Here is a 15,032-nt window from a genome sequence, read left to right on the forward strand (position 1 = left end):
TGGAGAGAGTTTTAGCATGTTCCATATGTTAGGCATTTTTAAAGCTCATACGGGAAAATAAGAACAGCTAGGAAATCTGTAACAAGAATAAAAGGTGGGAATGAGAGAGGACCAGTGTACCAGATATTGAAAATAAAGCCTAATAAAAACAGTGTGGTACTGGCACGTGACTAAATAGACCAATGAAATGGGAACAGAACCCAAATATAGAGCTTAAATACGTATGAGATTTTAGAAATGATAAATGTAGCCTCTCAAACTAGTGAGGAAAAAATGAACTGTTAAGTAAATGGTATTAGAACAACTGGGTTAATCATCTGGGGGAAAAAAGTTAGGTTGGATCCATAACTTACATCTTATACCAGGATACTCCAAGGGTTCAATATTTAGATGTAAAATAATAAAACCATAAATATTCTGTAAGAAAATATAGATAAATTATTCAGTTGCTCTGGAGTGAGGAAAGCATTCTTAACTATGACTCAAAATCCAGAAACCACTAAAAAATTGATAAATCAGACTACATAAAAATTTTTTAAAATGCACATGGCAAAACCATCATTAGCAAAGCCAAAGACAGATAAATTGGAAAAAAAATATTTGCAGCTCGTTACATTCAAAAGGTTAATATCCCTAACAAATAAAATACCCCTAGAAATTGATGAGAAAACTACCAACAATTTAAGCTATAAACACAAAAGGAAATACAGATGGCTCTTAAACATATTAAAATGTGGTCAACCTTACTTATAAGAATTTTCACATTGGTGTATATTTCATATATCAGAATGGCCAAAATCCAACATTTTAGTACTGTATGTTAGTGAGGTTGTGGGTGAGCAGGTACTGTCATAAATTTCAGATGAATTGGTAACTACCCCCTATGGAGGACAATATGCCAGTATCTTTCAAAATTCCAAATGCACACAGTCTTTGAACCCACAATTCCATTTTTGGAAATTTAGATATACTTACATAAATGTGAAATGTTCCATAAAGAAGAGGTCACACACACAAAAAAGTGAAATGACATATACAAGGTCTGGAAACAACCCAACTGCCCATTAATAGGAGACTGGTTAATTCAACAATGGCACATCCATATTACAAAATACCAAGCAGCTACTAAAAAAACGAGAAAGCTATCCAGTGATATGTGAAGACTGCCAAGAAATACTAAGTGGGGGAAATTTACTGCGGGAGGTGTGTGTGTAAGTGCAGGAAGTTGGGCCAAAGGTAGAAGGAAGACATTCACTGAATAACTTTTTATATTATTTGGTTTTTAACCATGTGAATGTATTACCTATTCAAAAACCTAAATAAAATAAGCATATTTTAAAAGAGTTATGATTCAATACAAATCAAAAGATGCGCAAAGTCCCCACTTTTGAGATGAGTGGTAATAGGCCAACTTTTGAAATTACACAAATAGACCACATTATGACTTAAATTCTAGCTCTACAACCTAGATTAGAATCTGTAACTATGGACAAGTTGCTTAGCCTCTCTTATCCTCAGTTTTCTCATTTATAAAATGGAGAAGTAATTATACCTACCCACCTAGTGCAGTTGTGAAGGTTAAATGATGCATGTAAAGCCCTAATACAGTGCCTGCCATTGTGTGCCATTATTATTATAAGAAGTAATAACCTCAGATTACTTATGTTTTTTCCCTTCTCTACAAATTATAACCAAATCCTCATGCCATAAAAGAAACACTTAAAATAGAGGGGGAAAACAAGACAAAAGATCGCAGAAACATGTAGTTTAATTCACATTTTCTAGGTTCTGGTGGGTACAACAGTAAATTATTTGGAATTCTGTTCAAAATCAAAGCTGCACCTGTAGATGTCACATAAAATAGAGTACACATAGATTGATGTGTTTTTTTTTTTTTTTTACCAAATAATTTCCATGATACCATGCACCTAATCTATATTTTGGTGAATAGCTATGGTTTCTGCAGGTACTTCATTCAGTTTGTAAACTGCTGAGAGGTTTACTGTGAACTGTTCCCAGATTTCCAGCTGAAGGCAATGCTGATGAAGATCAAAATAGCTGTCCTTTCTTACATACAATGGCACCTAGGCAAAGTTGAAAAACATGGCACAGTGTTTCATATACATACAGAGATTACAAACATTGAATCACAATGTTAAAATGTCAAAACATTGACTTAATCAAATTTCAAAACTGTGAAACCTATTACTATTCTGTCTGATCCTCCTCAAAGTGTAAGAATCAAAACAGGAGAAATATTCAAAATTTACCAATTTTAATATATAATTTGTCTGATTTACACAGATGCCACTTAAGAGGAAAATAAACTCATGCCATTGAAGGAAGGAAGATTTTCCTTCATTTTCATTACTTCATCAGCTGGTACAATCATTTCTGTCAATTATATTATCAAGTGCTGGATTTTTAAATTAAGTGGTGAGATAAAAACAAAATGCCAAGAGATATTCACCAGCTAAGCATTTTCACAATGCAAACATCAGTCTAGTATCACTTTACAACAAAAGGTATGTGAATTGGAAAAATAGTTCATATCACAAGGACCATAAAAGTGTCACCACGCTCATACTGTCATTTAAATACACACATACACAAAAATGTAGGCTGCCTCCTACAATCTAATTTATGATAAGATAAAGTTAATCCATAAATGAATTTCAGGTTAAGAATACCTCATTTGTTTATTTTCTTGGTCATGAAAAAATTTGTTAAAATCCTTAAAAAGAACTCTTTATCCCAGCCAGATCTTTTAATTTCCTAGAACACACTCTAATATACTATTTTTCCAAAGATTAAAACAAATCACACTTATAGAAAAGGCAATAAATAGAAATGACCCAGGGTTTTCTTAAGTAAATAGTTTAAATAGTAGCATTTATCTTTAACTGAGGGAATAGCAGAGTAACATTATCAAAAAGATCTTTAAATTTACAGTAATAATAGACAAAGTGCAAAATTTTCACATTTTCTTAAACTCCGAATGAACACTAAATTAATAATTCTCATTGAATTACTATCAAGAATAGTCACTTTTAAGACATTTTTCCTTAAGGTCCCTCCCCTCCCCTACCATACAATACTTGCAACTCTGAAAAGAAAAAGTGGCAGAGGCCCCAGTCAAGCCAGTCTTTTTTATTCAACTTAAAAACCGCCGCCACCACCACCATCAACAAGACTCCAGGTTTATAAAGGTTAGAAATTACTGAGAAAGTAACTTGTGAGACCTTACTCCCTCAACCATCCTCCAAGGGATGGCTAAGTATTTTTAAAAGAGGGGTGAGCCAACTAAATACAATTTAAAATCATCAATGAACACATTTCAGACTTTGGCAGGATAAGACAGGGTTTAAGAGCACTTACTCTTTACTTCAGAAAAGACTGCCGAGTCTACGGAGAAACTCTAGATTTTGTACCCGCATTACTTCTACACAGATGCAACCTTCCAGATTAATCATATTCTATCTACTGACACCTTTAAAAGAATCAAGATTTTAAATACTGTTTAAAGATTTTAAATCCCAGGTTTAGAAAATGCCAGTTTAGGACTTATTAGCCTTCTGTTGGTACAAATCACACAAAGTACCATTTATATACAATGAAATAAAATGAAAAGAAAAGCGGGGGCGGGGCTTGACAGAGGCTTGACTTAATCTAACTGCTTACATATCCTACCAAAGAAAATCACAGAGAGAGAGGATTGCATAGATTGCATTCTAAAATTAAATCCTGTAAAAATGCTTTAATTTAAAATAGCAAATTTTGTATATATAATGCTTTTAATTGGCATTATAAATTCATATAGTCCCATTCAAATTTTATCAAGAAGTAATCTGTTAAATATTTATTCAATTTTTTTTTCTAAAAGAAACTGAAAATTTCTAAAATTTCTCTGTCTCTAAAGCTTCTAGGAACAAAGAAAAGCAAAATCAAAAGAAGGTTCTAAGCAAAATACTCTTGAGCCAGCCCACTACATACACTTGAAATCTGGCTGGGTAGCATAGAGGGGAGTACCTATTCACCTTACCAGAGTAGGTTGTTTAGACAGAAAACAAAACGGCACAGCAACAGCAACTAAAAATCTTAAAAACCAATGAAACTGAAGTCCTGGAGAATCTTAAGGAATTTCTATGAAAGGGCCATTCATCACGGTGACAGATCCATATTATAGAAAGTGACACACAGAGCTAGGCAAGGCTAAAAACACATTACAAAAAATCATTGATAAATTTTTGTCACTGATACCAGCCCTAAGCAATGTTTGCTCCCTAGTTCTTATCCATAACACACTGTAAACTTTGTTATTAGAATGGAGACATAGTCATTTAAAGTTTGACAACTGGAAATATAAAGGATAATAAACACATAACCAACTCTAAGCAAATAAAATAGAATATTCAACAGATGAAAACACATGAAATTAAACACAGAATTAGTATAACTTACATATTTTAAAAGTATATACTTCATTTATAAATATTTCTAGTTGATAATCTATGAAGAATCATAAATATTCAAGTGAGCATTTGAATTTTTTCTTTAAGAGTTCAGAATTCTTGAAATCTTAGATTAGTCTCTTTCTGCTGAATGTCCAAGATTAAAAGGCTTTACATAGTCATTTTATGTCTCTAGTTAGACATACAAAAGCCTTTATTACCTACTGTGTTGTAATAAGACTTTAAAATTCTGTAACTCTCTTATACTTGTAGAAAGCCTATGAGGAGGAAAAAAAGCACATTAGTACAGCATGATACCGCGTACATGAAACATACATATTTCAAATCACTGATACTGTTACATGGGCTATAATTTGAAAGCAAAATCTAAAACAAAAAACATAGAAGCTTCTACTTTTAAATTAGTATGCTGGAATTTCTTATTAAAAATTAACACAACATGGAGCTGTGATTCTTTGGTCTTGGTTTAGAACGGGCAAAGGAAGGCAGTTACCTCGTATTATCAACTGATGTGAGCTTAACATGGGAACAGTGATATGAATAAGAACCTCGAAAATCATTTACATTTGGTTTTATAAATTCATTTTGCACATTCCTCTCCAAATGACCACTCCTTTATCGTTCTCCCCAAACACACTAGTTTGTTTTATGTTGTTAGCTCCCAGAGGGTAAAGACTCTCCCACTGAGCCCTGTACCCATCAATGCTTACGGTGTTCGATAAATTATTACTGATCGACTGACTGAATGAATGAACTGTTTCTCAGCCCAGACCCAACAGTAAAACTCTGGAATGGGAATCACAAAAAAGTAATTTTATAAGCTCTATTATCCTTATGTACAATTCAGGGTTGATATAAGAAAAATCTCATGTTTTTCTTTGTTTATTATAACTTAGGGTGATGTAGTATGCAGTATTTAGCTCCTTTCTTTACTCTTAAGTACTTGATGGATGAAAAGTTATCATTTATTGAGAGCTTAATGTCAGGCAATGTTGTGAGCCCATCATATTTATGATCTTATTTTAACATTAGAAATACTATAGGTAGATATAAGTAACCCTAATTTTACATTTTAGGAAAACAGAGGCTCAAATCAAGTAACTTACCCAGAGTTATCTGGCTAGCAGGTGGATTCTAACCAGTGAGAAAAATTTTATCATCCTCATTTTATAGAGAAAGGAAACAAGCTAATATAGAACACTGATATGCTTGAGCTCACACTACTAAAAGGCAACCAAGATTCCAGAACTTTAGAGCAGGAAGGGTTATATTTATAAATATTCTTTTTGAGAATCAGGGAAATTCTGATGAAATTCAATGTTTTTCATCTTTCTCAATTTAATTTTATTTGGACTTAAAATGTCTAAGTTGTTTAAAATCCTTTTCATTTCACATTTCATTTTAAATAATTTATTTCATTCAGTTTCTCCTGTGTTATCTTTCCATAGGCCTCATGAGTGGGTGGACTGAATTTTTCATGAAATATCAATACTAATTAACAATGGACATTCTATGACTATCTTATGTTTGGGATCTCAACCTACATAGTCATCTTTAAGTATAGGGGAGCAACAGGTGAAATCTTTGCTTTTAAGATGGGAAATGTGTGGCCGGGCGCGGTGGCTCACGCCTGTAATCCTAGCTCTCTGGGAGGCCGAGGTGGGCGGATCGTTTGAGCTCAGGAGTTCGAGACCAGCCTGAGCAAGAGCGAAACCCCATCTCTACTAAAAATAGAAAGAAATTATATGGACAGCTAAAAATATATATAGAAAAAATTAGCCGGGCATGGTGGTGCATGCCTGTAGTCCCAACTACTCGGGAGGCTGAGACAGGAGGATCCCTTGAGCTCAGGAGTTTGAGGTTGCTGTGAGCTAGGCTGACGCCACGGCACTCACTCTAGCCTGGGCAACAGAGTGAGACTCTGTCTCAAAAAAAAAAAAAAAAAAAAAAAAGATGGGAAATGTGTAATCTATTTCTAATTTAACTGTTTCTTTTTTTTTTTTTTTTTTTTGAGACAGAGTCTCACTCTGTTGCCCAGGCTAGAGTGAGTGCCGTGGCGTCAGCCTAGCTCACAGCAACCTCAAACTCCTGAGCTCAAGGGATCCTCCTGTCTCAGCCTCCCGAGTAGTTGGGACTACAGGCATGCACCACCATGCCCGGCTAATTTTTTTTTTTTTTCTATATATATTTTTAGCTGTCCATATAATTTCTTTCTATTTTTGGTAGAGATGGGGTCTCGCTCTTGCTCAGGCTGGTCTCGAACTCCTGAGCTCAAACGATCCGCCCACCTCGGCCTCCCAGAGTGCTAGGATTACAGGCGTGAGCCACCGCGCCCGGCCTTAACTGTTTCTTTTTAACTTAAGATGCATATTAAGGAATAATCTCTGTATCACTTGGGTCCCTGTTTAAAAAAAAAAAAAAAAATTCTTCCTGCATTTCACTTTTTGCCCTTTTTTCCAAGGCAGCATAGTGTTATTTTCTATGATTCTTTTCCTTCTGTAGTCCCCACTTGGTAGTACCTGTATCTATGAAGACAAATTCAAATTATTTTTTAAACCACTGTTGATATAAACAAGCAAGCAAACTGTATGTCTGTATTCAGAAAAAAATGGGGTAGAAATGAGTGAAAGAAAAATGACTCCTCAGCTTAAAAAATAGAGATAAAGGATTTAATCTTTTTCTTTTATTGCCTCAAACAAGCTTTCCTCCTTACTCCTGCTGTTGTGTTTGAATATGGTGGAGCCAGCTAAAGAGACTAATATTAGGAGAATGTTAATACTTTGCCCACAAAATTAAGGTGGCAAACTGAGAAATATTGGCAATTTCTATTAATTTTAATAGAAACTATTAATTTTTCCTATGACCTGTAGGGAAACTGACTTGTCAGCATTAAAGCCACTCTAAGAGTACAGGTATAATATAAAATAATAATTTTATCTTTTTGTCAACAAAACAAAACAAGCCCTACTTTAGCAGAGAAGCTGATCTTTGCAGTTTGTTGAAACCCGAAGAGGAATCAAAAGTCTTTCACTGTAAAAATGGTTCTTACCTTCCAAAAGCATTTAAAAGAGCAACTATTTCCTGTCGCGTGAGTTGGAATCCTTTAGATGGACTGTTCTCTGGAAGCTTTTGGATTTCTTTTTCAGAGAATAATATCTTCAGAGCAGTTCCTAAACCCTGAGTCTAAAGAAAATACCAAAAAACTTAAAGTCAACTTTATATGATAATAACTACTATAAAAGTTTAAAGGAATACTTAACAGCTACTGTTAAAAACAGTTGGGAAATTCATATGAACTGGGCTTTTCACCAAAATGTTAAACTACAGTTTCTACTTCCTCACAGATTATGTTTATGATAAATTTATCCAAGCTGTTAAGGAAACCTGCATAGTCTAACACTCCTGGATACATACCATACTATCCTCCAAATTACTAAAATGCCCTTTTTTAACCTTGAAAATATCACATTAGGATTACAATGTTCAATTTGTAACCTTAAAAGTATTTTCTATAACCTTTAGCAATTCAAAACACAGAGATTAGTGATGCCTACACTTAATTTCTCAATTATTAGCACTACAGAAAAAGAAAAATTTGATTTCAGTGTAGCCTCCATTATTATAATTCTGTCTCTTGATTTTCTATAATCATCTTTGTAAGAAAATAACAGAAAATACCAGTCTGCTTTACACTGAATATATAGGGTAATGGGCCTGCTTTACAGAGCCTTCCTATTTTGTGACTAGGTGGTCTTATTTTGATCATTGAAACAAATTCAATAACCAAGTTTGATATTTAAGTCTTTTTATATAATTATTTTACCTTTTATAGACTCTGTTCATAACTACCAACTTCAGAAATGAATCTTGAGATTGTGCCGAGAGAAACATAAAATAAAACTAAAATCATTAGACAAACTAATACAAAAACATCTTTAACATATACACATACACATAGTCTAATAATATTAATTTTCATCAATAAAACAAAAAACACCATGGATCTGCCTATTTCTTAATTCTAGTTCAGTGAACAATGAGGATATTTTAATAAAAATTTTGAACTCCTCAGTGGAAAAAATTAAGATTAATATTAGTTTCAAAAAAGAAGACAACAACACACAGACCTGTAATTTTCCCCATAATCTGCATTTGTCACATCCAACACAGTCCATTATACGGGAGATATTCTTGAAATGTAATCGGAATTCCTCCTAGCATGCAGAAAATAATTTCAGTGTAATCAGACTTTTAAAATTAAATTGCATTTGGCTGAACTATAAGAAAAGTTTTTGAAGTTTATTAATGAGTTGTGTTTTTCAACACTGAAGAAAAATATTTGAATTTGTATAGCATAACATAGCACATAAAACAAACGATGTTAATAAAATTCATTCTATATGTTACTTCAAGAAACTTTTTACTGAGGGGTTACTTTATGCAAAACAACAAAATGTGCACTATGGGAGACACAAAAGCAAGTAATACATGGTCTTTACTTTTAAGGACCTTAACTGCTGCTTCCATTTGATATCTACCCACAACCAATAATAAATATAGCTATTCTATGTTTCATTTATTTTTATTTTTTAAGACAGAGTCTCACTTTGTTCCCCAGGCTAGAGTGCTGTGGAGTCAGCCTAGCTCACAGCAACCTCAAACTCCTGAGCTCAAGCAATCCTTCTGCCTCAGCCTCCCGAGTCACTGGGACTACAGGGATGCGCCACCATGCCTGGGTTATTTTTTCCATATATTTTTAGTTGTCCAGCTAATTTCTTTCTACTTTTAGTAGAGACGGGGGTCTCGGCCGGGCGCGGTGGCTCACGCCTGTAATCCTAGCTCTCTGGGAGGCCGAGGTGGGCGGATCGTTTGAGCTCAGGAGTTCGAGACCAGCCTGAGCAAGAGCGAGACCCCATCTCTACTAAAAAATAGAAAGAATTATATGGACAGCTAAAAATATATATAGAAAAAATTAGCCGGGCATGGTGGTGCATGCCTGTAGTCCCAGCTACTCGGGAGGCTGAGACAGGAGGATTGCTTGAGCCCAGGAGTTTGAGGTTGCTGTGAGCTAGGCTGACGCCACGGCACTCACTCTAGCCCGGGCAAGAGAGTGAGACTCTGTCTCAAAAAAAAAAAAAAAAAAAAAAAAAAGAGACGGGGGTCTCACTCTTGCTCAGGCTGGTCTCGAACTCCTGAGCTCAAACAATCTGCCCATCTCGGCCTCCCAGAGTGCTAGGATTACAGGCGTGAGCCACCGCGCCCAGCCGTGTTTCATTTATTTTTGATGCTTTGCTTTGTGTGATCCTGTATCAGAAAGCTAGTCCTAGAATAATGATCAATTTTTATTATCACTCCTTAGTACTATGTTTGTCACGGTTGCTCAGTTAACATCCGTAATGACAGGCCTCGGCGAAGTGTATGGTCCCACTGTCTCCCGTTTGCTAATGCAGATTCCACAGATACTTTACCGGATCCCTGTATTTTGTGGAAGTAGTTTCCTACATAGGAGAAACTCTTCTGCCTGTAAGCATGTGTGTGTGATATGCCTCTAGGATTAGTCTCACCTTATCTGAGGAACATTGGTTAAGACAAAGTTTCCTCATCTGTTTTCATATGGCAACCGTGGAAAGCAGAAACTACTTTATTACACTGAGGGAAACATTTTACTGCATGAAGCTGGAGGCAAGTAGCCTGAAAACTATGGCCACCACAAAGCCCTGCCCAGCTGCCCAAAGGGTTGAAAGGAATCAATACCTTGGCAAAAGAAAGATAATATAAGCAAACACAAAAACTCCTTTGCTGGCCATTCTCATGTAATGCATGTTCTTTGGAGCAGATGGAAAATGGACTTAGCTATTTTTCAAGGGTATATAAAGGAGTACCTAACAAAATTCCAGCATTGTGCACTTGAAAGCTTGTTGTGAGACCTTAGACCTTGCTTAGTCTCACTTTCCTCATCTACAAAAATATACATAATTACAGTTGCCCTGTCTGTTACACAATAGCATCCTGAAGATAAAAAGTAGAATATTTATGTGAATACTCAGAAGCATTATAAAAATAAAATAACATATTAAATACCATAATAGCAATATACCTCTAGAACAACTGTAAAGCCAAACAACCCTCCAACACTAAAGTATAGTCAGAGCTAAATTATTCATTACAGAAATACCAAAAAATTCTCACCAATGGAGAATCACTCACTATTAATTTACTGGTTCTTGTAGTACATCTATATCTAAAATACATTGGGGTCAAATGTGTTTTAGAATTCAGAATTGTTTAAATTTTAGAAATACAGGCCGGGCGCAGTGGCTCACGCCTGTAATCCTAGCACTCTGGGAGGCCAAGGTGGGCGGATCGTTTGAGCTCAGGAGTTCGAGACCAGCCTGAGCAAGAGCGAGACCCCATCTCTACTAAAAATAGAAAGAAATTATATGGACAGCTAAAAAAAAAAAAAAAATATATATATATATAGAAAAAATTAGCCGGGCATGGTGGTGCATGCCTGTAGTCCCAGCTACTCGGGAGGCTGATCCCTTGAGCTCAGGAGTTTGAGGTTGCTGTGAGCTAGGCTAACGCCACGGCACTCACTCTAGCCTGGGCAACAGAGTGAGACTCTGTCTCAAAAAAAAAAAAAGAAATACAGTACATACACTATATATTACGAAATTCCCCACCAGTGTGTGAGGCAACACCCTGCAGTCAAACACATTAATGATTCTGCAGCAAAATGTAAGAATATTCACACAAAGCAGAATTCTTAAAAAAAAACAAAAAAAAACCCAAAAAACCACTATGAATACCTATCGTATTCTTACATCAGGTCAGGTCGGGTTTTGCTAACAAATTACCTTGCACCAAACATGAGAAAATGTTAGCCTTTTTGGAGCTTTCTGGATTCCAGAACTGCATATAGAAGCTTGTGAAGCTGTACTAGGAGAATATTTGCCAATTTCAAATACTTTTATCAACATATTAAGGGTATAATTTGTTTCTTAATGTACTTTACACAAATCAAAACAAAGAATGCCTAGTAAGTTTGATGATGATCCTAAAATATATTCTCTGTCTGATATTACAGGTTAACAGGTAAGTTTTACACCTTTTAGGCTATGTTTTTGTACATAATAGTTTAAAAAACTGTAACATTTCATAAAATAAACTTTAGATAAATATACTGTTTATTGTCCTCAAAGTAGCTAAAAGCTATTTTTATAGCTGCATCAAAACAACAATATACATTGATTGTAAACTAAGAAAATTTTCTCTCAAAAAATCGTTTAGAAAGACATTTATAAAGATGTAATGTTTATTGTACATAATGATAACTGAGGATTCACTAAGTAGTTGGTTAAACCAGAAAAGAGAAAGAAATTAAGAAGGAAATAATGGAGAGGCCTTTTTGTAGCATTTATAGTAAAATCCAATCAGACCAACTTCAACAAGTTGGAGAACAAGGAAAGGAAAGAATTTAGATGAATGGGATGAAAACACAACCAGTAAACTGCTCCCAACCCTGTCCCCTAATAAAGAACTTTTTACCTTTAATGATTTGGCCCCTTTTTTGTCACCCGCAAACATGGATTTCTCATCAAAGTGCATAGGAAAGGACCTGATAAAAACAACAGTTACATGTTACAGATGAAAAATCCAATTGTATTAGAAATCTGATAGAATTTTCTATCCCTATAAATATTTAAAATTCATTATTTACTCATATGTAAGGTTTAGTAGGAAGGTGACAAACAGTTCCCATATAAACTATTTAATAAAAGACTAAAGCAAGATACAGATGGTTTTGTAATTTATGAAATTGTAATGTTTTAAAGAAATTGCAACTTTTTAAAGAAATTACATGAATAAAAAATAAAAAATTTAAAAAATGCTAGAGCAGAGACAAAAAAAGAAATAGAAATTACATGATAAAATCTAAACATTTAACTGAAAACAACTTATGTGAAAAATAGGCAACTCTTTTAACATTCTTTTAAAATTTAATACATAATTTAAAATTTAATACATAATTTACGGCCGGGCGCGGTGGCTCACGCCTGTAATCCTAGCACTCTGGGAGGCCGAGGTGGGCGGATCGTTTGAGCTCAGGAGTTCGAGACCAGCCTGAGCAAGAGCGAGACCCCATCTCTACTAAAAATAGAAAGAAATTATATGGACAGCTAAAAATATATATAGAAAAAAAATTAGCCGGGCATGGTGGTGCATGCCTGTAGTCCCAGCTACTCGGGAGGCTGAGACAGGAGGATCGCTTGAGCTCAGGAGTTTGAGGTTGCTGTGAGCTAGGCTGATGCCACGGCACTCACTCTAGCCTGGGCAACAGAGTGAGACTCTGTCTCAAAAAAAAAAAAAAAAAAAAAAATACATAATTTACTTTAAACACTTCATAATCTAACTATTCCTCCATGCTCATTTTAACAACCAGTAAACCAAGTTTTATAGACCAAGCATTATTTTTTTTTTTGTAATTTATTTTTTTTAGGTTACATTCTAGAAGGTAAGGCTAATGTTCCCTTACATATTCATCTCAATGTTAATATAATATCATCTAAATTTAAATCTTATAACTGGAATAATATATAATTGATAGAAAGAACATCAGGTAATATTGAATTTTCATACTACATAAAATTTAGTGATATTTTAAAATATAGTCTATTCTCAAGTGTGAAAGTTTCTGCAACAAAACTCTATAGATGCTTTTTAGTTGACATTTTTTTTGCTCTGTTGCCCGGACTAGAGTGCCGTGGCGTCAGCCTAGCTCACAGCAACCTCAAACTCCTGGGCTCAAGCAATCCTTCTGCCTCAGCCTCCCGAGTAGCTGGGACTACAGGCATGTGCCACCATGCCCAGCTCATTTTTTTCTATATATTTTAGTTGTCCAGATAATTTCTATTTTTTTTTTTTTTTTTAGTAGAGACAGGGTCTCGCTCTTGCTCAGGCTGGTCTCGAACTCCTGACCTCGAGCGATCCTCCCGCCTTGGCCTCCCAGACTGTAGGATTACAGGTGTGAGCCACTGCACCTGGCCAAGAAATATTTTTAAGTACTTGATTTCTAGTAATCACTTTACTTCTTAGTTTTAATTCTCCCTTTTCCTAACTTTTAGGAGTCAGTTTTTGTTGTACTTTAAGTGCTACCTCATTTGAATACAGAGTGGAGAACTTCAGATCCCTGATATAGTCAATTCTTACTTTGTATCTTGAAAGATGTTCAGTAGAAGGGTTTTTGTGTCAGCATCTTCTTCTCCATTTCCAGTGTAAAGATCGACAATCGAGCGCTCAAAATATGGGGCCACCTTTGACAAAGCTCGAAGCTCAATCAAGTATAAAAAGTACAGGTTCTTTAGCCTTCTTGGACCTTCTCCCTTGGTTTCCACAGGGTCAAAGCGGCGTTTAAATTCTTTGATGTTAGGTCCCCAACTAGGTTTACCCCAGGTTTCTAAAGAGAAACAGAATACATTACCTTTTTTAGTACACAGGATATTTTTTTGCTTTAGAGATAGGAATTTCCCTCCAATTAATTTTTACACTATTAGAAGGCAAAACTTGCACTTAAAAATCTGGTTACCTTCCAAAAGATAATTTGCACAAAGATGTAAATTGATACTGGCATGAAGTCCCGATATAAGCTTATAGAAGACTCTTTTCTCCAGACACAAACCTATTCAGAAAAATAATGAAAAATAAATCACATCCATTTCGATAACAGAAATATTGAAACAAGGAGATTCAGGCTTATTTTCAAAGTTAAGATTCAAAGATATTAAAAATAAATCAAGGAATAACATGAAAACAATTAGATCAAGATTCTTTTACTAGAAGACAAAATAGGATTCTGGCTCTAGAATGGAGTTAACCGAATATAATGAGAACTTAATGCAGAACAAAGCAGAAAAGTTTGGGCTACTGGAAGTCCAAACACTATGAATACAGTTGGCAAGTTCCCATGTAACCCAGAAGGCAACAGCACAGGTATTTTTGTGATTTAGGCTAAAAATTTATTAAAGCAAACAATTATAAAGTCAGTGCTTTGACTTAACAATAGCTGTTTCTTCTTTTCCCTTCTCTATATGTGTTCTTCTGTTGAACCTACTTGACAGTGGAGAAAGAAGGGTCTTACTAACTTCCTGCCCTGGAATTCTCTTAATTTCATTTACCTATATATTCCACTTGCAAGGAGCTGAAAGTTGGTAAACAGACATCTAGGAATTTCAACTAATAACAAAAGTATGTGGACTACTTATTAATATTTCAGTAGCCTCATACGAGATGGAGTTCAGGATATATGAAAGGAAATTATTTTACACAGCCTTCTTAACCCATACAAGCTTTTGCTCAAAACTTGTGACAGAGGTCAAGATAATCCCACCATCCTATCCTACCCCTGCCTCCATTTAAAAAAATTTTCTCTTATATACTAACACGGATTGTGAATATACTTAATATCACTACATGGTAAACTTAAAAAATAATTAAGATGGTCAATTTTGTGTTCACCACAATAAAAAAATTTTTTAAGAAAAATATTCTTTATAGGAAATT

The 15,032-nt window shown here is 34.9% G+C and overlaps 1 protein-coding gene across 1 annotated transcript in view; it reads right to left on the bottom strand.

The window, feature by feature from the left end:
- Positions 1-1,756: 1,756 nt before the first annotated feature.
- Positions 1,757-15,032, bottom strand: part of ERO1B (endoplasmic reticulum oxidoreductase 1 beta) — a 60,766-nt gene continuing 47,490 nt past the window's right edge. The window contains exons 11-16 of the mRNA XM_069484567.1: positions 14,059-14,151; positions 13,683-13,929; positions 12,021-12,090; positions 8,600-8,686; positions 7,522-7,655; positions 1,757-4,729 (exon numbers count right to left, since the gene is read on the bottom strand). Of these exons, the coding sequence (XP_069340668.1) occupies positions 4,669-4,729; positions 7,522-7,655; positions 8,600-8,686; positions 12,021-12,090; positions 13,683-13,929; positions 14,059-14,151 (692 nt within the window). The 3' untranslated portion in view covers positions 1,757-4,668. The remainder of the gene's footprint in view (positions 4,730-7,521; positions 7,656-8,599; positions 8,687-12,020; positions 12,091-13,682; positions 13,930-14,058; positions 14,152-15,032) is intronic.

The sequence above is a fragment of the Eulemur rufifrons genome, chromosome 11 (assembly GCF_041146395.1).
Source record: "Eulemur rufifrons isolate Redbay chromosome 11, OSU_ERuf_1, whole genome shotgun sequence".
Classification (NCBI taxonomy): domain Eukaryota; kingdom Metazoa; phylum Chordata; class Mammalia; order Primates; family Lemuridae; genus Eulemur; species Eulemur rufifrons.